At 45.8% G+C, this 26,140-nt stretch overlaps 1 protein-coding gene across 1 annotated transcript; it reads left to right on the plus strand.

Annotated features, from left to right (window-relative positions):
• Nucleotides 1-8,767: 8,767 nt before the first annotated feature.
• On the plus strand, nucleotides 8,768-25,889 carry SMIM35 (small integral membrane protein 35). Its single transcript, XM_053900635.1, has 6 exons — nucleotides 8,768-8,850; nucleotides 22,180-22,439; nucleotides 22,632-22,748; nucleotides 23,728-23,761; nucleotides 24,419-24,551; nucleotides 25,215-25,889. The coding sequence occupies exons 1-5, from the start codon at nucleotides 8,768-8,770 to the stop codon at nucleotides 24,516-24,518; spliced, it is 594 nt and encodes a 197-aa protein (XP_053756610.1). The 3' UTR covers nucleotides 24,519-24,551; nucleotides 25,215-25,889.
• The last annotated feature ends 251 nt before the right edge of the window (nucleotides 25,890-26,140 follow it).

The raw sequence follows: 26,140 nt of genomic DNA on the forward strand, positions 1-26,140 counted from the left end.
TGGGAGGCTTCTGCTCGTCCTGGAAGAGGGCACAGCCGCGATGCGGGGTTGGGATCGAGGGGCTGGCTCTCAGTGCCTTGGCGCTGGTCCTCTGCCCACTGGCGGAGGAAGTGCCCCAGCCGTCCAGAGCCACACCGTCACGGTGGAAATAGAAGCTGGGAGGGAGGGAGGGTAGGAGGCCCGCAGATGCAGGTAGACTGGGGCTGACCATGGCTGGCACTTGGGTGGAATAATTCTGCAAATCTGGGAGCTCTTGTAGCTGGTGCAGATAAGGGACAAAGCTCAAAAGCTGGTGTTGGCTGGTCCCGGAGGCAGGGGGCAGTGAAGGTGGTCGGGAAGGTAGCTCCTATGGAGGAGGTTGGTGGGTGGTTGGAGGCTGGAAGAAGGGACGTCCCTGGATGGGTTCCGTCCAAATACTGTTGCAGCAAGAGACAGACCTGAGGGACCTAGGGTCACACTGTCTGTATAGATTTGTTTGCTTGTTTTTTGCCGCACCGTGCTGCAAACGTATTTTCCTTATGGTTTTCTTAACATATTTTTTTCTAAGCCGAGCTTATTGTAGGAATACAATCTATACGTGTTATATACAACGTGTGCATATATATGTATATACATATGTACGTATATAACACATGTACAAAACACGTGTTAATTATGTTATCGGTAAAGCTTCTGGTCAACTATAGGCTATTAAGTTTTGGGGGGAGTCAAAAATGATACTTCGCACCCCTAGCCCTGAGGTTGTTCAAGGGTCGGGTGTAAATTTTAGGGTTCACAGTTCAGAATGAGTTTAAACAGATGGAGAGAAAAGAGCTGAAGTTTGCATCATTTTATAGCATTGTTTGATAACAGGAACAATGAAAACAAGTGGGGGGCACTCTGGGTTCCAACTGCGAAGTGTAGGCTCCATAAAACTTGATGTATGGGGGGGCGCCTGGGTGGCTCAGTCGGTTGAGCGGCCGACTTCGGCTCAGGTCATGATCTCACGGTCCGTGAGTTCAAGCCCCGCGTCGGGCTCTGTGCTGACAGCTCGGAGCCTGGATCCTGTTTCGGATTCTGTGTCTCCCTCTCTCTGACCCTCCCCCCGTTCATGCTCTGTCACTCTCTGTCTCAAAAATAAATAAACGTTAAAAAAAAAATTAAAAAAAAAACAACACAAAACTTGATGTATGGGGAAGCAAAGGGAACCAGATTTACCAAAAGTCCACGGAGGTCTAAACATCTCGTTTTCTATTGCCAAAGCTGTACCCTGGCTGCCCTTTGTGGCTGCTTTCACCGTTAATCCGAGTACTGAAGCCTGGGTCTTGCCACTAGGGTTCATTATACCGAAATTTTGAATTTTAACTCTTCGGTCTGATTTTGTTTGATGCGGTTGCTAATTTTACTGTTTGTTTTTAAGCCCCTGGCCACAGGAAGCTAAAACCTAGAGAGACCCAACTACCTGTTAGAGCTTCCCTCTAATTGATCAAATTGGAATTTTTTTTTTTTTTTTGGTCAAAATAAATTGGTAACTGGGAGTTGGAGGAGAATCTGGAGGGAAAATCATGGTGTAGGTGGGTGGGCTAACCATTTGCAAACTTGGGTGGCTTTGGGTCGATTCATCTGCGTGGTTTAGGGAGCACTGTGTTGCATAAAGAGTCATAGCTGCGTCTCCCCAATCCTGGCGGATTTCCCAGTGACCGGGACGCCTCTTCGTAGAACATGAACAGGTGGGACCCTAACTGTAACGATTTTGGCACCTCAGCCTCTTGCGTGGGCTCGAAATGTTATGTGCCTGCACGATACCTGGATCATACAAAATCCATGTTAGTGCATTTCTTCGAGTTTAAGGATTTAGAGACCTCTTCTTTCCAGCTGCGAGAGGGCATAATTAGAGATAAATGTAAGCTGGCATTTCATTTTTTAAAAACAGCTTTATTTAGATGTAATTTACATAATATACAAGTCGCTGTTTTGGAGTGTGTAACTCGGTGGTGTTTAGTGTATTCACACGTATCTGCCACTATAGTCACAGTCGATTTTAGAACGTTTTCATCACTTCAAAAGACCCCCCCCCACCAAATCCCATACCCTTTATCTATAAACCCCCTTACCTTCCCGTCCCTCCCACCTCGTACCCCTAAGCAACCAATGACTGGTTTCTGCCTCAGTGGATTTCCCTATTCAAGACTTCTATATGAATGGAACTGTATAATATGGACTTTGGTGACTGACTCCTTTCCCTTGGTCCAGCCAAGTAGTTTATCATGTATCAGTACTTTATTCCTTTTTATGGCCAAATAGTACTCCATTGTATGGATATAACACATTATGTTTTTCCGTTTGTCGTTGATGAACATTTGGGTTGTTAATGTCTTTCAGCTATTAGAAACAGGGCTGCTGTCACCATTCATGTACCTATTTTTGTGTGGGTATGTTATGTTTTCATTTTGGGCTTCTGCCTGGGAGTGGGGTTGCCGGGTCGTGGTAACTCTGCTTTGAAGGACTGCCAGACTCTTTTCCAAAGAGGCTGCGCCATGTTATTTCTGTCAGCATTGCCTGAGCTTTCTAATTTCTCCACGAACTCACCAACACTAACCTGACTCTGTGATTCTAGGGGATGTGAATCGGTATCTCTCTGTGATTTTGATGAGCATTTCCCTAGTGACTAATGATGTTGAGAAAATCTTTTCTTGTGCTTATTGGCCCTGAGTATATCTTCATTATAGAAATATTTATTCAGATAGTTTGCTTATTTTTATATTGATTTGTTTGCCTTTTTATAGTTGAGTTGTAAGAGTTCTTTTTTTTTTTTTAACGCTGATTCATTTTTGAGAGAGAGAACATGAGCAGGGGAGGGGTAGGGAGAGGGGGGGGACAGAAGATCCGAAGAGGGCTCTGTGCTGACAGCAGCAAGCCTGATGCGTGGCCCAAACTCACTAACCGTGAGATCATGACCTGAGCCGAAGTCAGACACTCCACCAACTGAACCACCCAGGCTCCCCTGAGTTGTAAGAGTACTTTATATGTTTTGGATACAAATCCCTTATCAGATAGATGATTTGCACATAATTTCTCCCAATTTGTGGGTAGTCTCACTTTATTGATGGTGTCCTTTGAAGCACAGAAGTTTTTCATTTTCATGAGGTCCAATTTTTTTCTTTCATCGCTCATGAAATGCTCACTCACACTTTGGGTGTCTTATTTAAGAATCCTTAACCAAATCCAGGGTTGTATTTACCCCTTCATTTTGGTCTAAAAATTGTGTAGTTTTAGCTCTGTTAGGTCTTTGACCCATTTTTGAGTTAATTTTTGTATGTGGTGTGAGGTAAGGGTCCAACTGTGTTCTTTTGCATGTGGCTATCCAGTTGTCCCAGCACAACTTGTTGAAAAGAGTTCTTTTCCCATTAAATCGTCTTGGCATCTCTGTAAAAAATGATTGATTATGGTTGCATGGATTTATTTCTGGATTCTCAGCTATATTCCATTGATCTATATATTTATCATTGTGCAAGGCTGCATCGCTTTATAGTAAGTTTTGAGATCAGAAAGTATGGATCTTATTTTTTCTTCTTTTTTCAGGACTGTTTTAGCTATTTTGGGTCCCTTGTAATTCCGTGTGAATATTAAAATCCACTTGTCAATTTCTACAAAGAGGTCATCTGGAATTCTGATAGTGTGTGTTGAATCTGTAGGTTAGTTTGGGGAGTATTGCCATGACATGCCATTAACAATGAATTAAATCTTCTCCTTGAACGTGAGATGTTTCCCATCTGTTTAGATTTTCTTTTTTTTTCAACAGTGGTTTGGAATATTCAGAGTTTGGTTTTACACTACTTTTAATTAAGTTTATCCAAAGCGCATTATTCTTTTTGATGCTATTGTGAATGATGGGTTTTGTAATTTTGTTTTTGTTTTTAAATTTTAATGTTTGTTTATTTTTTGAGAGAGAGAGCTGTGGGGAGGAGCAGAGAGAGAGGGAGACACAGAATCGGAATCAGGCTCCAGGCTCCGAGCTGTCAGCACAGAGCCTGACGCAGGGCTGGAACCCACCAACCATGAGATCGTGACCTGAGCTGAAGTTGGATGCTTAACTGACTGAGCCGCCTAGGCACCCCTGTAATTTTGTTTTTGCACTTTTCATTTCAAGTGTATAAAAATACAACAGTTTTATTTATTGATCTTGTATCCTGCAGCTTTGCCGAGCTTGTTTCTTCTAATAATTTTTTAGTGGATTCCGTAGGATTTTTTCATATGTAAGATGATGTCATCTGTGAACAGAGATAGTTTCGTTTCTTCCTTTCCAATCTGGATGCCTTATATTTCTTTTCTTTAAATTATTTTTTTAACGTTTATTTATTTTTGAGAGAGAGAGACGGAGCATGAACAGAGGAGGGGCAGAGAGAGAGGGAGACACAGAATCGGAAGCAGGCTCCAGGCTCTGAGCTGTCAGCACAGAGCCCGATGCGGGGCTCGAACTCATGAACCACGAGATGATGACCTAAGCTGAAGTCAGATGCTCAACCGACTGAGCCACCCAGCCACCCCGAGGATGCTTTATATCTCTTTTCCTTGCCTTTCCTGCCCTGGCTAGTACCTCCAGTACAGTGTTGAATAGAAGTGGTAAGAATGGGCATCTTTGTGTTGTTCCTGATCTTGGGAGGAAAGCATTCGTTGTTTTTACCATTAAATCTCATATTAGCTGTGGGTTTCTCATAAAGGGTTTTTTCAAGTTGAGGAAGTTCCCATTTATTCCTAGTTTGTTGAGTGCTTTTATCATGAAATGGTGTTGGATTTTGTCAAATGCTTTTTCTGCATCTATTAGATAATCATGTAATTAAAAATTCTACTGACATTATGTGTTATATTAATTTATTTTCAGATATTGAACCAACTTTGCATTCATGGGATAAATTCCACTTGGATGTGGCATATAATCTTTTTTATATGTTGCTGGATTCAGTTTACTAGTATTTTGTTGAGGATTTTTGTGTCTGTGTTTATAAGGAATATTTGTCTGTAATTTTCTTGTGATATCTTTGTCTGGTTTTGGTATTAGGGTAATACTGGCTTTAAAAAATGAGTTGAGGGGCACCTGGGTGACTCAGTTAAGCGTCTGACTTAGCTCAGGTCGTGATCTTGCAGTTGGTGGGTTCGGGCCCCACGTCTGGCTTTGTGTTGACAGCTCAGAGCCTGGAGCCTGCTTTGGATTTTGTGTCTCTCTCTCTGCTCCTCCCCCACTAACGTTCTGTCTCTTTCTCAAAAATAAATAAACATTGAAAAAATTTAAAAAATGAGTTGGGAGTATTCCCTTCCCTTCTGTTTTTGGGGCAGAGTTGGTAAAGAACGGTTATTAACTCTGAAGCGAAGATATTTGGGCTTGTCCCTTTGTTCATTTCTGATTTTAGTCATTTGCATTTAGTAACTGAGTAATTTTTTTTTCTTGGTTAATCTAGCTAAAGGTTTATCAATTTTGTTGGACTTTTCAAAGAACCAACTTCTGGTTTCCTTTACAATGTCTATTTTTCTGTTTTCTGTTTCAAGAATTTCCTCCCTCCTGCTTGATCTAGGTTTAGTTTGTCCTTCATTTCCACTGTCTTAAAGTGGAAGATTAAGCTATTAATTTGAGATCTTTCTTCTTTCTTAAAGTATGCATTTACAACTGCAAAATTCCCTCTAATCACTGATTCCGCTGCACCCCGTAAGTTTTGGTATGTTGTGTCTTTATTTTCATAAATAATTGTTCCATCCAGTATTGAAAGTAGGACGTTGACGTGTCCAACTATTACTGTTTAGTGGTCCATTTCTCCCTTCATTTCTTCCGGTTTTTTACTTTATGTATCTTGGTGCTCTGTTATAATTATTATACCTTCCTGATAGATTGACCCTTGGATCATTACGCAATGTCCCTCTTTATCTCTAGTAATGTTTTTAAGTCTGTTTTATCTGATATGAGTGTAGCTACTTCAGCTTTCTTTTAGTTGCTCTTGGTACGATCTTTTTCCATCCTTCTGTATTCCACTATTTGTTTTCTTTAAATCGAAATGCTATCTCCTGTAGACAACATTCAGTTGAACCATGTTGTATTTTTAAGCCAGTCTGACAATTTCTGCCTTTTTCTTTGATTGTTTCATCCACTCCTCTTTAATGCTGTTATTGAGACAGTTGGATTTATGTCAGCCCTTTCACTTTTTGCTTTCTGTGTGGTTTGTGTCTCTTTGCTTGTCTAGTCCTCCTTTACTGCTTCCTTTTGCACGAAATGGATATTTTCTAATGTAGCGTTTTAGTTTCTTTAATGTTTTTTCACGATTTAAAATTCTTTTTAATGTTTATTTTTGATAGAGGCGCGAGTGACGAAGGGGCAGAGAGAATGGGAGACACAGAATCCCAAGCAGGCTCCAGGCTCTGAGCTGTCAGCGCAGTGCCTGACATGGGGCTTGAACTCATGAGCTGTAAGATGACCCCAGCCGAAGTCAGATGCTTACCTGAGCCACCCAGGCGCCCCTGTTTTTCCAGTTTTTTAAAGTAGTTGCTCTAGGGTTGGCCATACACAGTTTAGCTCACCAGAATCAGTTTCAGATTTACACTAGCTTAATGGTAGTGACCTAGTACATTTCTACATACTACATAGAAATATTATTTCTATATAGCTGTATTCCATTTTCCCCACTTTTGTGTATTATTGTTATACCCATCACATCTATTACCGTTACAAACCCAAGTATATGTTGTCATGTTACTTTACGAATTGCAGTCATTTCCTTAGCCCAATATAGCTTTGCTCCCACCCATCTCCTTTGTGTTGTGATTGACAAATATCACATTTCTGTATGTTATAGGCCCAACATGTTAACTCCTACAGTTGCTTTTCAATTAGTTAAAAGAAGGAAGGACAGAAATGTGCACTCATACTTTAAACATAATTACCTTTATTGGTGCATAATTACCTTTGTTTTCTTTGTGTGGAGTCACCTTATCATGTAGGATCATTTCCTTGCAGCCTGAAGAACATCTTTTAATAGTTCTTGTAAGGTGGGTTTGCTAATGACAGATTGTCTTAGCTTTTGTTTATCCGGGAAAATCCTTACTTGGCTTTCATTTTTGAAAGATAGATTTACCAAATATAGGATTCTTGGCTGATGCTTTTTTTGCTTTGAACAATTTGAATATTGTTATTTCACTGCTTCTGGCCTTCATTGCTTCTACTGAGCTGCTAATCTTTTTGGGAGTCCTTTGCAGGTGACGAGTCATTTTTCTCTTGATGGTTTCAAGATTTTCTCCTTGTTTTTGACTTACAGCCTTTTTTTTTTTAAATCATAGCATATTTGTGGATCACTTGGTGTTTATCATATTGGGGTTTATTGAGTTTCTTGGATGTATAGATTATTTTTTTTTAATTTTTTTTAACGTTTATTTATTTTTGAGACAGAGAGAGACAGAGCATGAACAGGGGAGGAGCAGAGAGAGAGGGAGACACAGAATCTGAAACAGGCTCCAGGCTCTGAGCTGTCAGCACAGAGCCCGACGCGGGGCTCGAACTCACGGACCGTGAGATCTTGACCTGAGCCGAAGTCGGACGCTTAACTGACCAAGCCACCCAGGCGCGCCGTATAGATTATTTTTCAATAAACTTGGGAAGTTTTTCTGCCATTGTGAAAAAAAATGTTTTCTTTGCTTTTTCTTGCCTCTCATCCTTGTACTTCTATTACATGTATGTTGATGCACTTTTTGGTGTCTTCTATTTCTCTGGGCGTAGTTCATACTTCTTCTTTCTTTTTTTTTTTCCTGTTTTTCAGTTTGCGTAATCTCTACCAATCTCGCGATTCAAGTTCTTTAATTCTTCTGCTGGTTTAAGTCTGCTGAGCCCTTCTAATGAACTTCTGATTTCAGTTTTTGTACTTTTCACCTCCACAATTTCAGTTGGACTCTTTTTTATATAGTTTCTGTTGCCCTATTAGTATTCTCTATATTGTGGGGCATTGTTATATCTTCCTTTACTTTTTATTTTTAAAGTTTTATTTATTTAGAGAGAGAGATTGGGTGAAGTGCAGAGGGACAGAGAGAGAGAATCCCAAGCAGGCACCTCGCCATCAGCAAGGATCCCCACGCAGGGCTCGAACTCAGGAACCGTGAGATCGTGGCCTGAGCCGAAACCAAGCGTTGGACGCTTAACCTGCAGGAGTCCCTATTTCTTTCTTTATTTCTTAGTGAATGGCTGGATTATTTGAGTGAAGCCTATTTTTCCCTCCTAGCGTCCAGCCTCTGATGCCATTTGCTCCTCAGGGAGACGCAGCTTCGAGTACAACCACAGTTACCCTGGGATGACTGGTGTTTATAACGCTCTCTTCCTCGCTTTTCTTGACCACGCCCAACTGTTCAGCTCCACTCATGGCTAGTTGATGGCTCTATTGTTTTCAACACGCTCAGAGGTGTAAATTGCCCTACAAATGAATCCAATCAAATTGTGGCTCCTTGGAAGGAATAGTGTCTGAGGTCTGTGTTTGAAATATGGTTGGGCCCCGCAAAGGTTTCTCCCAGCTGTCTTAGTCCTGCAGGCTAGCTAGCCTGCAGTCGAGCTGTATTATCTTCAGTAAGTCCCTGAATCTCTCTCCATTGGCATTTCTCTGCGGACTCCACTTGTGTAGAGAGCAGATCTTAGGTTTGAACTCCCATCAGGTTCTGCTGCAAAGGAAGTCTGCTCCTGTGGGCAGAATACTATGAGCTATTTTATGCCCCCGCCCCCCTGGGGAGAATCTGAGCCAAGGCTATGGAGCTGGGGATGGGGACGATGGCAGATCCCTCTCTGAGCGCCACCTTGCCTCTGGGAGCCAAGCACCAGCAGCCTGAGGTCCTCTTGGTTTGCCTCTCCTGGTGTGGAAGCTCTCCCTCAAAAACTGAGCCAAGAGTAATCGGGGGGATGAGGTTTGGGGGAGACGGTGGGGTTCATGGGGTTCAAAGCTGACGGCCAAGAAAGAATTCTTGAAGATGTCTTTGGTGCAAAAAGGTGATTTTATTAAAGCACCGGGATAGGACCCGTGGGCAGGAAGAGCTGCCCTGGCGTTGTGTAGAATGGCTGGTTACCTACCGTGGACTTTGGGGGAAGTAAAGTCAAAAGAGAAGTTTCCAAAGAGTCTTTCATAGGCTACAGACTTACAGATGATTGGAGGCCTAGCTGTTGTCAAGCTCAGGTGGTTTTTCCCTCTAGCAAAGCATTAACAACATTAAGACAGTGGGGAGTCCTTGGAGAAATGTTCCACTCCATACTTGCCTCAAGTATTTGTCAACGGGGCTGCAGGTTATAAGAAACTTGAATTTTACCTGCTGGTTTCCTTCTTGCCTTTGTTCCCCCTGTCACTGTGGAGGGGTGATGTTGGGGCCCCAGGAAATTGAGTCTGTAGGTTTCTGGAGATTAGGCTATTGATAAGATTGCTGTTTTCTCGTAATTTGCCGAGGCATTTGTAAACTGGTGGAGACTGGAGTTTAACCGTTTGTTTTCGGTCCTTTCCTTTATCCTTGGGCAGCCAGGAGCACCTGAGGGATGTCACACATATCCCGCCCGGGGGGTAGGGGTAATGCCAGCTTGTGCTTGGCCCTCAGCTTGCCTTATTGTTCCTCATCAGGGCGCCCCACCCCCCCATATTCTCAGCATGTCGTGCCCGTCCACTTCTCAACTGCACTCACCCAGAACTTAGCCTCAGCAACAGTGGCTAGGGACAGGATGAGAAGTGCTGAGGTCCTGTTCCTCCTGGGAAGAAAGCCCTCTAACTGGGCTCGATGGGAGAGGGAGCCCTATGTTTCTGGATGCAGCAGTCGGGTCTGGAGTGTCTGCTGAGCCAAGAGAGAGGGGAGGGAGGCAGTGGTCTTCGTTCAAATAGCACATATCGCTGCCTTTCTTACCAAATTTTCGTAGATTTTCTTGCGTAGGTGTTTTGTCCTTGGCTGTTTGCCCTTAGAACCATCTCCAGAGCTTTACATGTTTTTGGTTGTTGTTGTTGTTGTTGTTGTTTTAGTTTTTCATCAGTTTCGTTGGAGAAGGATCAGTGGATCTTCTCATGCTGTCAGGCTAGAATTTTCTGTCTCTAACTTCTTTATTCTGGAACAACCTTAAAGAGGCTGCTACAGAGCTCCTGGACCAAGGCAATCAAATACTGTTTTGGCCCAATCTAGTCTCCTAATTAACTGAACATAAGCCTTAATACTGTACCTCTTCCAGCAAAGCTACCTGTTCGACTGCTGGGTGTTCGGATTCCTGATTCCGTGTACTCCATAGCCAAGATGATAATTACTCAAGCCCCCCTCTCTCTGGTCTCCCTGCCTGTCTGTTTGCTCTCCCCTAATTTATTCTGCACACATCAGTCAGAATGGTTTTTAGAAAGGACAGATTTGGTTACGACATTACACCGCTTAAATGTTTGATTGGTTTCCCATCTTAACACTGAAGTTCAAAATCCTTACCGTGTACTACAAGACCCCATTTATTTCTTCCATTTCCTCCTGTGCCCCTTTCTCTCTGTGCCCCACTTCCTGCTGCTTTTCTCACCCCATCCCACACCAGCACATACTCTAGTCTGACAACTAGCCTTTCCAGTTTCTATTGCGCACTTCCCTTGCTGTGTTGTATTTCAGGCCCTTTGCACCCAGAGTTCTCTTTGCCTTAAGCTTCTCTTAACTTCTGATTCAGTCTTGCTTGAATGTCACCTCCTCTGAGGAGGCTTCCCTCACCTCCCAGAATAGCTCAGGTCCTCCTGTTCTGATGGCATTCTGACACACCATATTTCCTAGAATGTGTGTTTTTGATCAACTGATTACTAGGATGGTTATTTAGCCTACGTCTTCCCTGTAGAACACGAACTCGTGAAAGCAGGGATCCTGTCTGTCTTGACCACTCTATGCCCAGTGCCCCTGGCACAGAGTAGGGACTCCATAAATACTGTTGAGTGTGGGAATGAATGCTGTATGCGGGCGGAGAATGCCAGGTATGGGAGGGTGGTCCTGGGGCTTGACGTGGAGCTTGATGGGGGACCAGAGGAAAAGTTCAGAAGAACGCTCCTTGCCACTTACCTTCATGACTGCAACCTGGTCTTACCCAGGGTCTTCTACCCTTGACACTGTGGTCCCTGAGCCTGCTTTAACTCAGATTTGGAATCGTGAGGTAGGGAATATAGATTGAGACAGTGATGATTTTTATTAAAAAAAGTAATCAACAACAACAACAACAACTATAATTGCTACTTTTAAGTGTGCTCTTTGTGATAGACATATATTATTTCAAAGCAATCTATATTAATTTCAGGCAGTAGGCACTTTTATTTCCATTGGGTAGATAAATAAACTAAATTTTGGAGACATTAAGTACCTGGCTCAAAGACACATGATGAGTAGAGATTCAAACTCATGTCTGTTAGGCACCAGCAGTCAAATTCTTAACCTCTGTTCTGTATTGCCAAGGGATTCTAGAGTTCTGTAAGTGATTTCTTGCTGTCTGACGGTCTCCTGAAACTTATGTGAACTTTCATCTGAAGTGCCTTTTGAAACTTCTACCTGTAAGTGCCTCGAGAGAGGGAGGTTTTCTTTTCATCTCTTATCATGAGATCATTGAAAACTAAAATCTCTTCGAAGCTTTCTGTGTTTGAGTAGACTTTCTTACTCTAGACTTTCTTGATTTTACACGGACGTTATCAGGAAGCCAAACACAACAAAAACAGTAGGAAAAGCCCCTTGACTGTACTAATAAGGCAGCACGTAAACAAAGGTGGAAGAGAACACGCAGGGGTTTTGTCTCATCTAAGCCCTATTTAAACTGACTACCTCTAAAATCTTTTAAGTTGGGAAAATGCTTCTCAAAGGTCTTAGAACCAAAAGGAGGGTAGGTTTGAAACCCTATCTACAGGATGAGGTTTTGGGGAGATAATCAGTGAAAGCACAGACTTAAATTAATAAATGAGAGGGTTGGGGCACCTGGGTGGCTCTCAGTTGGTTAAGCGTCCGACGTCGGCTCAGGTCATGATCTCGCGGTTCATGGGTTCCAGCCCCGCGTCGGGCTCTGTGCCGACAGCTCGGAGCCTGGAGCCTCCTTCGGATTCTGTGTCTCCCTCTCTCTCTGCCTTGCCGTGCTCGCAGGCTCTGTCTTTCTCTCTCAAAAATAAATAAATTAAAAAAAAGAGGCTTCTTTTCTTAGCAACGTGGTAACTGCCTTGAAGTCCTCACGTTCTAGAATCCTTGCTAACTGGTCACTGAGAGAAATTCCTCGGATAGATCTCTAAATTAAAAAGCCAAAATTAAATAAAACACCGGGTAAAGTCTTTCTGCTGCCAAAATTGTTCAAAACTTGACTTAATTGAAGATGTCTGATCCTTGTTTAAACTTCGCCCTAATTACAGACACTTTTAAAAGTGTATGCGTGCCAGTGCTTAACATATTTATTCATTCATTTGAATGCATAAAAAATAGAAACAAAAATGGCGCATCATCTCACTTTCCAGAAGACTTCTGCTGTTGTTTTTTTTTTTTTCTAAATTAGACTAATATACATACCTGGTAATAAAAGGTAAACCATCCAGGAAGATATAAAAAATAAAAGCATCTTCCCACCATCACCCAGTCTCTCCACCAGGTCACCCCATTGTTTTTTCTTCTGCATCTCTCCAGAAAAACTGTGTGTACCTGCATAACAAAATATATTCTTGCGAAAAATAGACCAAAAGTATATAAATGTATATGTGCAAATGTATGTACAAAGTATACACACGTAAGAAAAAATATATTCCTTTGAAAATCAAAATATATAAATATATTTGTACAAACATGTGTGAGACATATACATAGACATGCCACATTCTTTTAAGTTTTGCTTTTTTCATTTTTAAAATGCCTTGGCCATCTTATAAACCAGTAAATAGAGGCCAACTGTGTTTTTAAAAATTTTAACTATTTTTCGACATGATTACAAGCTTATAGGAAAGTCGAAACTAATATACCGACATATGAAGCAAATCACAACTTTTTCCCTGAATGATTTGAGAGTAAGTTACTGACCTGATGCCCCCGTCACAACTGAACACTCTAGAGTATGTTTTCCTGCAGAGATGCTGCCCTACATAACCATGATACAGTGATTGATCAAAATCAGAAAAGTAGTATCAGTATTAATTACTTTTGTCAGATGATTCCGGTTTTGTCTGTTGCTCAGCCATGGCTTTTATAGCAGGAGGACCCAGTTCAGAATCACAGGGTGCGGTTAGCTGTCCTGTCTCTGTAATCTGCTTCAGTCCGGAGCATGCCTCTTGCACTTTGTGACTGTTACACTTGACAATTGCAGGCCAGCTCTTGGGTAAAATGCCCTCCATGTGGGTTTGTGTGTGATGTCTCTTTGTGATTAGACTCCGGCTCCGCATCTTTGGCAGGAAGGATGCACTGTGTGTGTGTGTGTGTGTGTGTGTGTGTGTGTGTGTGTGTGTGTGTGTGTGTGATTGCTGATGATGTTTGCTTTATCGCTTGATTAGAGTGGTGTTTGCCAGGCTTCCCCTCTTTAAACTTACTCCTCTTTCTCTTTGTAATTAATAAGTATTTGTGAGGAGGGACTTTGAAACCGCGTACATATCCTGTTATGCACTAAACTTTTAATTAATTAGTTAATATCTATATGGATGTAGATTTCTATGTTTTTCAAGGGGTTGTTACTGCTGTTATTTCTTTTGATGCTCAAGTTTTCACGATTTGGCCAGTAGAAGCTGGCTTATGTGTCCCCTCCCCTTTTTAAAAATAAGCTCTACATTCAAGGTGGGGCTTGAACTCACGACCCTGAGGACAAGAGTTGCAAGTGCTGCTGCTGAGTCAGTCGGGTACCCCTGTCCAGGTCCTTTTGACACGTCCCAATTATTCTTTAGGCCCTTTTCTTTTGTGGGGAAGCAGGAGACCAGAAGATTTACAAGTTCGTCCTGTGCTTTGCATGCCAGCCCTGGAATCAGCCTTTTATCCAAAGAGCCCTGCTTTCCTAGAGCACAGACTGGTATTTAGAAACCAAGATTTTGGTGTTAGATGTGTTCATTGATATTGGGGCACTGCTGTTCTCAAGCCCTCTTAGAGGACCGAGCTACATACATACGCGTTTCCATTTATTTCTCTATCTTTTCGTGTGTGGAAAATCTGAATTTGTATCAATAGCTCCAGTTCAGCACAGCACCAGAGGGGGCTGAGAGATGTTACATCTCTCCCTTTTTGTGTGTGTAACTCCTTTATCCAAGAGTGAGAAATCCGGCCTCGATTATTAATATGTTTATTTATTTGGTTAATTCCCTGGATGTATTCACTTGCTCATGCTGCTACCCACCCGCTGTCTGTCCCCATCCTCTTATCACCCTGCTTGGGATCTGACGCCTCCTGTCGGGCTGCCCCATCATGACTTTTCAACTCACTTGGTGTGGGCTAAGTTTCTGTGAAGAAGTCTGAGGTCAGCCTAAACGATGTTCTATCCTCTTGCTCTTCCCCCAAGAGATTTTTATATTTCTGCCCGTCGGGGGGGGGGGGGGGTCAATAAGGAAACAGAAATCACACCAAGTATCGTAACAGAGTTTATCCCAGAGGATTGCGAAGTAGGTAACTGAAGCGGCAGGTAGAGAACGCGAAGTTGTCATGGAGGTAGCAGTCACAAGAGGCAGCCGCTACCCTCTGGACTGACTGGGAGACCAAAGGCAAGAACTTGGAGGTGTTAAAACAGAGCTTTGAGGGGAACCTCAGACCTCGGGGGGAGGGGGCTTTGATAGTCTGGTGCTCATGTTTCTGGAGTGGCGGGTGGGGAGAAAGGAGGCTGGTTTTATGAATTTGAAAAATTGCAAAGCAGACCCAGTGGCTTGTGGAAGAAACAGCTGGGATGAGGCAGCGGTGGGTGGTGCTGACAGGAGGAGGAACTCCAGGAGAAGACGGTGAGAAGCAGACAGGACAGTGCAGCAGGAAGGAGACAGGTGGGAAGTAGTTACCCCCTAGCCGTTCAGTCTCCTCCCATCATTCCCTATTGGCAGAACCTGCCCCAGCTGGCAAAGGAGAAATGTGGTTTGCAGGGTCCCAACTGCATCGTCACAAAGCTGAATGTGGGGACTGGCCTTGAGGTTGAGACACGATAGCTTAATAACTGGAACAGCACTTTAATTAGAATATACATTGATCTTGAGTGCTTCCAATCAATTTTTTCCCTGGAGCCTAGTATACTCTCAGTCTTCATATGCTACCCAGACTTTTCAGGGAAATTCTCTTGTGTCCTTTAAAAAAACCTTTTTTCTTTTACTGTTTATTCGTTTTTGAGAGAGAGAGAGAGACAGACAGGGGGCAAGAGGGCAAGGGGCAGAGAGAGACAGAGGCAGAGAGCAGGCTCCAGGCTCTGAGCAGAGCCTGACACGGAGCTCGAACCCACGAATCGTGAGATCATGACCTGAGCCGAAGTTGGATACTTAACCGACTGAGCCACCCAGCCACCCCTCTTGTGTCCTCTATTTTTGCAAATATTTTCTATTTAATTTATTGGGTGCTCAACCTCAGAATTACCAATTTTCCTTTGATTGGGTTATCTTTGTCTTCCATAACTGTTAGCTTTTTCTCTAATTGCTTTAATCTCTGAGTTTTTCTTCCCCATCCTCCATGCTTTTCTATTTTTTTTCTTTCTCTTTAATTTTTTTTTCAATTTGTTTAAATTCAAGTGAGTTATCCTAAGTTTAGTATTGATTTCAGGAGCAGAACCCTGTGGTTCATCACTTACATATGACACCCAGTGCTCATCCTAACAAGTATCCTCCTTAATGCCCATTCCCCTTCTAGCTCATCCCCCCCCCATCCTCCCTTCCAGCAACCCTCAGTTTGTTCTCTGTATTTAAGCATCTCTTATAAAAAAAAAAAGTCTCTTATGGTTTGCCTCCCTTTCTGTTTTTGTCTTATTTTTCCTTCCCTTTCCCTGTATTCATCTGTTGTGTTTCTTAAGCTCCACAAATGAGTGAAATCATATATTTGTCTTTCTCTGACTTATTGCACTTAGCATGATACACTATAGTTCCATCTACGTTGTTGCAAATGGCAAGATTTCATTTTTTTCATTGCTGAGTAATATTCCATTGTACCACATCTTCTTTATCCATTCATCAGTTGATGGACATTGGGCTCTTTCCATCCTTTGGCTATTGTCGATAGTGCTGCTATAAACACTGGGGTGCATGTGCTCCTTTGAATCAGCATTTTTGTATCCTTTGGATAAATACCTAGTAGTGCGATTGCTGGGCTGTAGGGTAGTTCTATTAAACTTTTTGAGGAAACTCTCTACTGTTTTCCAGAGTGGCTGCCCCAGTTTGTATTTCCACCAACAGTGCAAAAGTATTCCCCTTTTTTTCCACATCCTTGCTAACATTTGTTGTTTCCTGAGTTGTTAATTTTAGCCATTCTGACAGGTGTGAGGTGGTATCTCATTTTGGTTTTGGTTTGTATTTCCTGGATAATGAGTGATGTTGAGCATCTTATGTGTCTGTTAGCCATCTGGATGTCATCTTTGGAAAAGTGTCTATTCATGTGTTCTGCCCATTTCTTCACTAGATTATTGTTTTTTTGGGTGTTGAGTTTGCAAATGACATATCAGATAAAGGGTCAGTGTCCAAAAACCTCCATACTTTTCTTAGGCGTTGTCTCTATGTCAGTAATGTAGTTTTTTAAAAAATTTTTTTTTAACGTTTATTTATTTTTGAGACAGAGAGCATGAATGGGGGAGGGGCACAGAGAGAGGGAGACAGAGAATTGGAAGCAGGCTCCAGGCTCTGAGCCATCAGCCCAGAGCCCGACGCGGGGCTCGAACTCACAGACCGCAAGATTGTGACCTGAGCCGAAGTCGGACGCTTAACCGACTGAGCCACCCAGGCGCCCCAGTGTGCTTCTTAATAATATCGATTCTATTCCTTGCTGTTTCTGTTGAATATATCATCTCCATTGTGATCTTATATGGTCCTCAATTTGTTTCCTTAATCTTTCTTCCCCTGTAACCTTCCTTTATTTTAATGCATGCTTTTAGTAAGTGCTTCTAAAGAGTGAAACTATTTTGAAGAGTTTCATCCTACTTTTTGAGTAACGTTCTGTTCTAGGTTGGGGTTTTGGTCCCTTCTTTGCATTTGGTTTCATTTATATACTTATGCTACGCTTTGCATGTGTGGTTGCTATGCCGTTGATTTGGGTGGCTAAGTCCCGACATTATATTTGTCTGACATAATGGCAGCTGACTGTATTCTTCATCATGATTCTGTTTTCAAAAAGGGAAATTACGATTTTCATCCCAAACTCTATATATTCACTCATTTCTTCATCTTCTCTTAATTCTCTTTTTTCTCTCTCCATCCCTACCTCCTTAATACTTCTCACTCTTCTTTGTTCCCAGATTCTTTTTTCCTCTCTCACTTTTTCCTCTTTCTTCCTCACCTTTCCAAGTATATTTTCTGCCAGTTTTCTTCCTTACCAAAAACCTGAGTTTCCTAGGTCAATATTTTAGATAAGGACAAGCATAGGCTTGTTTGTGAAGTCAGTGTGTACAGGTTTTTTAAAAGGCGTTTTAAGGAATTGATGACTTTTTGGCCATATCCAGAGATACAGAAGCCCTACCACAGATGACACAAAATCTCCAAGATGTCCATAAAGAAACGGGAGGTACATGTTAAAGTAAGATAAAGTAATATCATATTAGAGGTTTTGTGTCTTAAGTCCCCACCGGTCTAACTTGCAAACTTGGCGGGAACTTGGCTGAAGATGCTTGGGGCATTTTTTCCCCCCTCCTCCTTACCCAAATCCAAATCCAAATCCAAATCCAAATCCAAATCCAAATCCAAATCCAAATCCAAATCCAGAATCTTAGCATGCTCTGGCCTGTAAGGACAGGGAACTGTTGTAAGGAGAGTGCCTGAGCCTAAATGAGGGACGCATGATGGATAGACTGGGTCCTTACTGCTCCAGACACATGGAAGGAGGAAGTGGAGCAGGACAGCCATCACCATGGTCTTTTGGCACTCACTGACCCAGCCCAGTAGGGAACTTGGGCCGGTCACCCTGACTCAGGGGAGTAGTAAAGTAGGTTGGAAAAGAAGATGTCAAGGGTAGTCTTGAATGCATCTCTTTCCTTAGAGCCCCACGGTCCTTGTGTGATCAGACTAATAAAATATTGTAATATGGACTCCTTATTAGCCTTTGACTATATGGCCACTGAGCCATACACAAATCTGTCTCTTATCGATAAGAGTGGGGAGTTGAGAGAAATGGCCTCCATGTTTATTCTGAAGCCGTAGTAATTAAGATAAGGTAGGGGTGTTAATGTGATAGACATTCAGACCAATAGAAGGCATCAGAAAGCCCAGGAAAAGAAACATACGTGTACGGAAAACTTCATACGCGAAAGTGACAACAGCGAAGACCATTAGGGAAAAGTACGGAAAAATAATTTTCCATATAAAACTTAGATCCTTACCTTGCAATGTAGCCAAAGACATGAATTCCGGGCAGATTACTGTTCTGTGAAAAACGTAACTTTAAAACTTGTAGTAGAAAACTAAGGAGTAGGGGCCTTGGAGCAGAGATGGATTTCTTTTAAATAAGAGTTTGAAAACCACAACTCTGCCCTAAGCAAATTTGTTTTTTATGTTTTTAAAAATGTTTATTTCTTAGAGACAGAATCTGCAGCAGCCTCTACACTGACGGCAGAGAGCTTGATGTGGGGCTCGAAATCACGAACCGTGAGATCATGACCTTGAGCCAAAGTCGGACACGCAACTCACCGAGCCGCCCAGGCGCCCCCCCCCACCCCCACCCCCCCAAGCAAGTTTAAAGGACAAATCACAGCCAGAGACACCAGGGGACCCCTTTGCAGACTTCTGGAGATCTCTCTGTGCAGCCAGCCTTCTTCTCTGGTGTTCTGGTCCCATAAATTTGAACTGTGGTGGTCTCCTGGATGCCAGCTTTTTTTTTTTTCCCCCTCAGCCTGGACTATTGGACTCTCTTTGGGTCTCACCTCCCGGTATTTGGAGGTGGGAGCCGACCCCAGGCAGTAAGCTGGGCAGTCACAGAGTATACCTCAGTTCATCTCTGCCTCTTGGGAATCATCCTCTGGCGTGACCTTTTCTCCATTATTTTACCTACTTTTGTCTGGTGTTCTAGTGATTTAAGGGCGGAGGGGAGTAAATCCGGTCTCTCTTATTCTGCCACGGCCAGAAGTGGAAGTAACCCTACCATCATTTTTGTAAAGTTTGAAAAGCAGAACAGTGATACAGATAGATACACAGACACAAACACATTTAATGGGAAAAAATGAAACGGCATAAAAAATGCCTAGGGCAGCTGAACATCAAATTTGAGAGAACGGGGTCTTAGAGGGAGAGGTGGGAGAAGGCTACTCTGAAATTAAGGTGACAGACCATAATGGCAGAACTTTAGGATTCTTTGAAGCTTCCTAGGAGGTCCATGGAAGTTCACCATGTTATTCTGTGCAGTTTCTGTGTGCGCGAAGTCTAAGAAAAATGGAAAGGTACACCAAAGGGAGACTAGGTACAGAATATTAGTTCCAGAGCATCCCAGAGAGATGAAGAAGTGAAAGAGAGTGGTAACTGTGTCTGGAAGCTACCTAAGCCAGAAGGCACCGTTGGTGGGGACAGAATCGCAGCCACGGAGCTGGTGCATCTCCTTTCCTCACCAGCCGGGTCTCCGGAAGGCCTGTGATTTCCCTGCTGGTGCTTTCCTCCCGGTACTTTTCTGTGATGAAACCCTTGCAAATCTCAGCTTCCACGAACACCACGTTGCTGAGTCACCCATCCACTCACCTCTGGGTCGCTCCCCCTCGCTCCCGAAGACTGGAGCTCTTGGGTCGTCGGCACGTTCTCTGTTGTCCCCTCGGATGGCCTCTCTCCGACTTCGGCCTCTGGGTTTCTCGCACCACTTTCCTCCAATGAGCGTCTCCTGCTTGGAGCTTCGCGGTGGCCTCTGGACTGGTTTCCCTTCATCATCATCATCACACCCCTCACCCCGCTCCAGTCTGTTCTTTGCACGGTAGCCGGCAGAGTGTCCTTTTAATACAAGGTCGTGTCCTTTCTCTGCTCCAAATCCTCTGGTGACTCCTGCCCCTGCCCGCCACTTGGGCCTCCTCGACCCTCCTGGAACCTGCTTGGCGTGCCCCTGCCTCGGTTGTATCCACTGCCCCCTCTGCCTCGCGTGTTTCTACTGCAGCTACCCACGTGGCGTGTTCCTTTCCTCAGCTTCTGTGGCACCTTCTCCTCAACTGTCCCCTTCTTCACGAGCCTGCCCCTGACTGCTTTATTTAACACTGTACTCACATCCCCACAGATCTTTCCGTCTCTTCCTCTGCTTTCTTTCCTTCTCCCTGCCACGTATCGGTATGCTATACTTTATGTATTTACTTTGTTTATTGTCTGTCTCTCTCCACGGGAATATAAGGTCCTTGAGGACAGGGATTTTTACGTTTTACTTATTGCCGTAATACAAGTGTCTACAGGCGCCTGGGCGGCTCAGTCGGTTAAGCATCCGACTTCGGCCCAGGTCGTGATCTCGCGGCTCGCGTGTTCGAACCGACGGCTCAGAGCCCGGAACCTGCTTCGGATTCTGTGTTTCCCTGTCTCTCTGCCCTTACCCTGCTCGCTCGTGCTCGCTTTCTCTCTTTCTCTCAAAAATAAACATTGAAAAGAATATAAGTGTCTAGAACAAGAGCCTGGCACAGAGAAGGTGCCGTTAGTGGCTTTGGGGATCCCTGTCGCCCCGTTTTGGGGGAACTTAGAGAGTGGGGGAAGGATGCATTGCCCTGGGTGCCATCTGCTCATGCTGGCACCTGTGGCAATGGCCATCACCTGCACTGGGCTTTGAGTATCAGCTGTGTGGGGTCCTGAGATCCCTGAGATCCCAGCTGTGTGACTCCTTCCACTCCTTCGAGGGTCTCTCCGTGACCCCTCTGCTTCTCCTGGGGACACACAAACCATTTGGTTGCTCCCGTGCCACGAGGGGACACAGCAACACTTCAAGGCCGTCTGAGGCTCCATCCGCCGAGGTGCTCCACGAAACTCTTCCTTGCTGGGCTCTTGTCTTTTCTGGGGCACAGTTCTGGCTCTCAGATCCCACAACTCTGCCTGGACGTTCTATTGCCTTTGGCTCAGGGAACAAGGACTTTCTCTCTGGGACCCTGTTGACATCTTTTCAATATTTTCCCGTGCTTTTTTTCCCCTTTTCTGGATCTCGCTTTTTCCCTTCCCTCCCCCAGGCTGGAGACGTTTTTCCCTGGTGTGGCGAGGAGGGCCGTCTTGCTTTGGCTCATCTCCTGTCCAAGTTGTGAATCCGTCCCATCTTTCTAAGGGCCTGGGCTTTTGAAATCTAAAACTAGGAGGACGGGCCCTTTCTTTCTGCACTGGGCTCTCCCCTTCTCTTTGCTGAGTAGATGCTCACTGGTAATAACCGGGATGCTTTTCTGGAAAGAAGGGGCATGGGAGAAAGGAAAGGCTAGGGCAGGGGAAATCGTGAAGTATTTAAAAAATACAGTCCCACCATGTGACGATAATACCGACAACAATAATGTTGTCGTTAACGTTCACCGGAGTCGTCCGAGTGCTGTCCGTATGATGCCTCCATTAACCGTCACAACGACTCCATGGGTATACGTTCTCATGCCTTTTTTTTTTTTTTTCCCCATAAAGGCAAGTTGAAATCTAGTGAGGGAAAGGGATTTGCTCAGGTCCCACATTTGGCAAATAATGGACCTGGGCTTCGGAAGCAAGCCTGCCGTGCAGAAGGCTGTGCTTAGCCACTAACCTCCTGGCCCCTTGGCACCCCGCCCCTCTCCCCCCACCGGAGCCTCGGGACCCTGGGCCATGGAGATGGGGGGGTCGGTTGATTCTTCCACGCTCCTGGCACTCATCCAGCAAGAATGGCACTGGCCTTTCTCGTCCCTCCCTGGCCGGGCAGACGGGTCTCTCCGTGGTGCTCCTGTTGTCAGCCTCTTCCTGGAAAGCTGGCGTCCCTCTCTGCTTCAGGCCCACGTCATTTCCCGGGAGGTGTCCGGTCCTTCTTCTCCCCTCCCCCCTCCCGCCCCCACTCCCTGCTTCCCCTTCCCCCCCTCCCTCCACCTTCCCTTCTTCTTCCCTTTCTCCCTTGGGTTTGGCTTTACAAATAAAACATAAATTTAGCTCATACCACAAAAAGGGAAGAAGAAGCGATAAGTATAAGCAGCACACAGTTTAAAAGTAAACACCCTGCCACTGGGGCCACAGGCTTTGCAGGGAGGGTACCGAAGGTCTTGAGGTCTCTGGGCTGTCCTTCTCCACCGCCCAGTGAGGCTGAACAGAGACCTCCTGGCCTCTCCCCCCAAACAGCAGTGCCTTTTCCAACAAGCAGAAGGCCTGTGGCTTCAAGAGGCCCTCCCAGCTCCATACTATCTCTGTTGTCAAGGGCTGTTCCTTTGGGTAAACGGGCTAACTCTCAAAATCTCCAGTATCAGACTCTGCTGTCTTAGTATGACTTGGCTCATCTAGCTAGCTCAGGTCAAGACTCCTAGGGGGCGGCGGGGAGGGAGGGGAGGAGACTTGGAACATGGGGCGGGGGACTGGGAGAGGGCTCTGGGCAGCCGACCAAGGGTGCCGTGTGTGTCTCTGCAGGTGAGGACTCCATCAGCACCCTGGGCCTGATCCTTGGTGTGGGGCTCTCGCTGCTGCTCGTGTCCGTCCTGGGCTACAGCCTGGCCAAGTGGTACCAGCGTGGGTACTGCTGGGAGGGTGAGTGAGCGCCGGACCCTGCCATCCCAGCCCCTCCTCTCCTGTCGCAGTGGGCAAGTTCGGGTGCGGCTGCACACCCTTCAGCGTGGCATCATGCAAAGATATTTCCTGTGGTGGCTGCATTAGTTGAAGACTTGAGTGGCAGTGGCTGAGCGCTTGAGGAGGGGGGGGTGTGGGGTACTGGGCTTTTATTGAGGGAGTGAGGGCTCCTCCTACCCAGCGGGTAGCTGCCTTTCTTTTCCCTCAGAGCCCACAGGAGTCCATCCCCAAGGCCCGTGTGGGGCCCGAGGCCAGGGGCCCCACTCGGGCTCCTTGTGTCTCTTTTCCCCTGCCCGTGGGTCCTGGGCACCCCCCTCCCGAGTTTGCTTCAGCTTCCCTGGGAGTCTCCTGGAATTTGCTGCGGGACCCCCAGCTCTGAGCCACATCTGTGCTTCCCACAGGACCGGGGAGAGTTGGCAGGGCATGCGGGAATCCCCAGAGGGAGAGAACATTTCTCAGGTCTGCAGCGGATGCCCACAGCGTCCATAAATGTTTGTTGAGCACCTACTATGTGCCAACGTGCTTTCGCCTAATACGATTTTCTTTAAAATTCCATGTAAGGATGGGATTCTTAGTCTCTGGTTTTTATAGACGAGGTGGAGGGCCGAAGTCACAGGGTTAGAGACAGGCGTAGTCCAGGTTCAAGCCCAGCTCTCCTTCTTTTGGACTCTAAGCTAGGACTGTCTCCTTCCCAGGGTAATCAGTACCGGTAATGGAGGGGGGGATGCCTAGCGGCAGGATCTGCCCCCCAAAACTGGTGGCTCTGTCTGGGCAGATGGGGTGCACCAATGGGCGTGGGGCCCTCCCACAGCATCCTGAGGTCCAGCCCAGCCACCCCCCTCCTCCCAGATGGGGTGAGGGAGCACCAGATGTTCTCAGACAGCTGATGGGCAGGTCTCCCTGGAGGTACTAACTCTCTCTTTTCTGACTGTCTTCCTAGGGCCCAATTTTGTCTTCAACTTGTATCAGATCCGGTAAGTAGATCCACGGCAGGGGTGGGGTTAGGTACGGAGCCAAAACTTAGGGTTTCTCTTCCTTGTCCCTTCCCCATCCCCCTAAGCACACCAGAGAAAAGGAAGGAGCCAGGGTCTGTTTACAAAGTGTCACGAATGAAAACTTGAACTTGGACCAGATTATGTAAGACCATGCTGATGGTGACCCTCTTAGCATTTACCCCCTGGCAGGGACCAGTCATCGATTCCTTCATTCACTCATCATTTATTCAGGAAGGATCTATTGTCACAGGGGCTGTGGAGTTAGTGTCTAGGGGTACAGTGAGCGTGGTCTCTGTCTTTAGCCATTTCACAGCTGGTGGTGGACACAGGCCTGACTACAAATCAGATAACCTCGGGCACAGTGTGACGTCAAAGGAAAGGAACAAATGAAGACCACTAGGGATTTGGGGAGTGGGGGTCAGAAAGTCCTCCCGAGCCGTCTTGTCCACTCTCTGCCACAGGGCTGGCCTCCTCCTCCTCTGGCCCCAAGTAATGGTCCTACTCCTGTTCTGGAACGTAAGTCAGTCTGGGAGTCACTGCCGGGAAGTTCTTCCCATGCGCTGGTCTAGGGAGTTGTGGTCCCAAGGAGAGATCAGGTTCTCAGCCCCCAAAAGCCGATCGGATCATCTTTCTCAGGAACCTGAAGGAGCCGGAGGTGGGTCCACCCTTCACCATCAGTGGCCACGTCAGCAGTTCAGACGGCAGCTACGTGAAGTTCTCCGACAGGCTAGTCTGATGGGGGAGTGTCAGCCTCTGGAGGCCTGGAGAGGTGAGTGGAAGGTTGGTGAGCTCCTGGGTGAATCTCCTGTCCTGGTCAGTTCCACAGATGGTCCAGGCACCCAAGCCTAGCACCAAGCACTGCTCGGAAACCAAGAGGTGATTGTCTTCATCCCTCCCCACTTCTTGAGGGGTGGGGTCTCTGGGAGGTGACCTCAGGAACCAAGGCCTAGCGTCACACTGTCCCCACCACCTGCCAACACCAGACAATTCCTTTCCACCTGTGCATTCAACCCGTGTCCTGCCTTCCCTTCCTGGGGAGGTTCTGTTTCTAATCAGATGGCAGCTTCTAGAATCAGGCTTTCTATCTCAACTCTTTGCTCTGAGCCAAAGGTTCTAGGTGGTCACTCTTTCCAAGAAGCACCGCTCCAGAGTGTCACTTCTGAACTGAATGGCTAGGAGCCATCTCTGCTTCGTAGCTGGCTGGCCCTTGGGTCACATCTTCCCTCCGCCTGCCTTCAAGCCCCTCCCCCTCCACATTGCAGTTGCTTTTTCCCATCCACCTTCTCCCTCGAGCAGTTCCTCATGGACCCTCCCCCCCCTTTTTCTCTCAGCTTCTCTTCCTGCCTGGGAAAAGCCTCGCCTGGTGCAGTGGTTTAGAGGAATTCTTTCCAAGCCTCATCTCTTTGTTGCTCTCCCTTTGCTTTTTCTGCAGGAGGAGGCTCCCGGCTCAGCACCTGCTCCTCCGGGGTCCCCGGGCTACTTTTACCCTCCTAGGTCTTCAAGGTCTGGCCTGGTCCCTTGTTGTAGACAGTGAGGAGTCACTCTGGGTGCACCTGGGAGAACCCCCAAGAGGGGTCTGGGCTCTGGAGAAAGTCTGGTAGAGTAGCAGTGGCTTTCTCATACAAACCAAAATGGCAGGCATTGCCTAAGAGTAAAGACTCCTTCCTAGGTGTCCCTGGGGTTCCTGAGCCTGTGGAGGGGTTCCAGGTGTCCTGGAGAACAAAGCCCTCCCAGCTCAGCCCTGTGTGACCAGGGCCTGCAGACCCAGAAGGGTGCTCTGCATGGGGCATCCCCAGTCACTTCCCCTTAAAGGGCTGACTCCAGAGGCCGGAAAACCAGTCAGATCTTCAACAGGCAAAGTCATGTGGGAGTGGAGGTGATTCCAGATACTGTTTTTAACCTTCCTACCATAAACCAACTTCCTCTAACAGCTCAAGGCTGAGCTTGGCCTTTGCCCTGCCTTTCCCCGCTCTGTGCTCAGTTCTGGTGCTTTTCAACCCTCCCGTGCCCCTGTCCGCCACCTGGGTCTGTTTTCCCTGCTGCTGACCAGCCACCGTGCCTCCCAAATAATTTGGAGGTCACTACTTAAAATAGTCTAGAAACATGATCTTACTCGATTTTCTAGGCTCCTGCAATGGGTGGGCACGCGTTGGTGGTGGAGAACTCTCCCTGTGTTCTGCATTTCCTGTGCAAGGCTTGACCTGTGATGGGGAGGGCAGACCAGAAATGGTAGGAGTCGGGGAGGAAACCAGGCGAGGCTAAAAACAAAAAACAAAAAACCCAGCTAATGCGCGAGGGAAGTCACGAACCAAGTGTAGGCTGATGGACGGTAGAGCTGTCTGCCTTGGGAGTCATTAC

This window comes from Panthera pardus, unplaced genomic scaffold (genome assembly GCF_024362965.1).
Source record: "Panthera pardus isolate Hobbes unplaced genomic scaffold, ASM2436296v1 HiC_scaffold_12, whole genome shotgun sequence".
In the NCBI taxonomy this organism is placed as follows: Eukaryota; Metazoa; Chordata; class Mammalia; order Carnivora; family Felidae; genus Panthera; species Panthera pardus.

Excerpts from the sequence above, each read along its gene's own strand:
- SMIM35 (XM_053900635.1), top strand. The coding sequence starts at position 8,768 with ATGGCAGATCCCTCTCTGAGCGCCACCTTGCCTCTGGGAGCCAAGCAC. Across the intron at positions 8,851-22,179 it reads CTCTTGGTTTGCCTCTCCTG|GGAAGAAGAAGCGATAAGTA; the intron begins GTGTGGAAGCTC and ends TACCACAAAAAG. Across the intron at positions 22,440-22,631 it reads GTCAAGGGCTGTTCCTTTGG|GTGAGGACTCCATCAGCACC; the intron begins GTAAACGGGCTA and ends GTGTCTCTGCAG.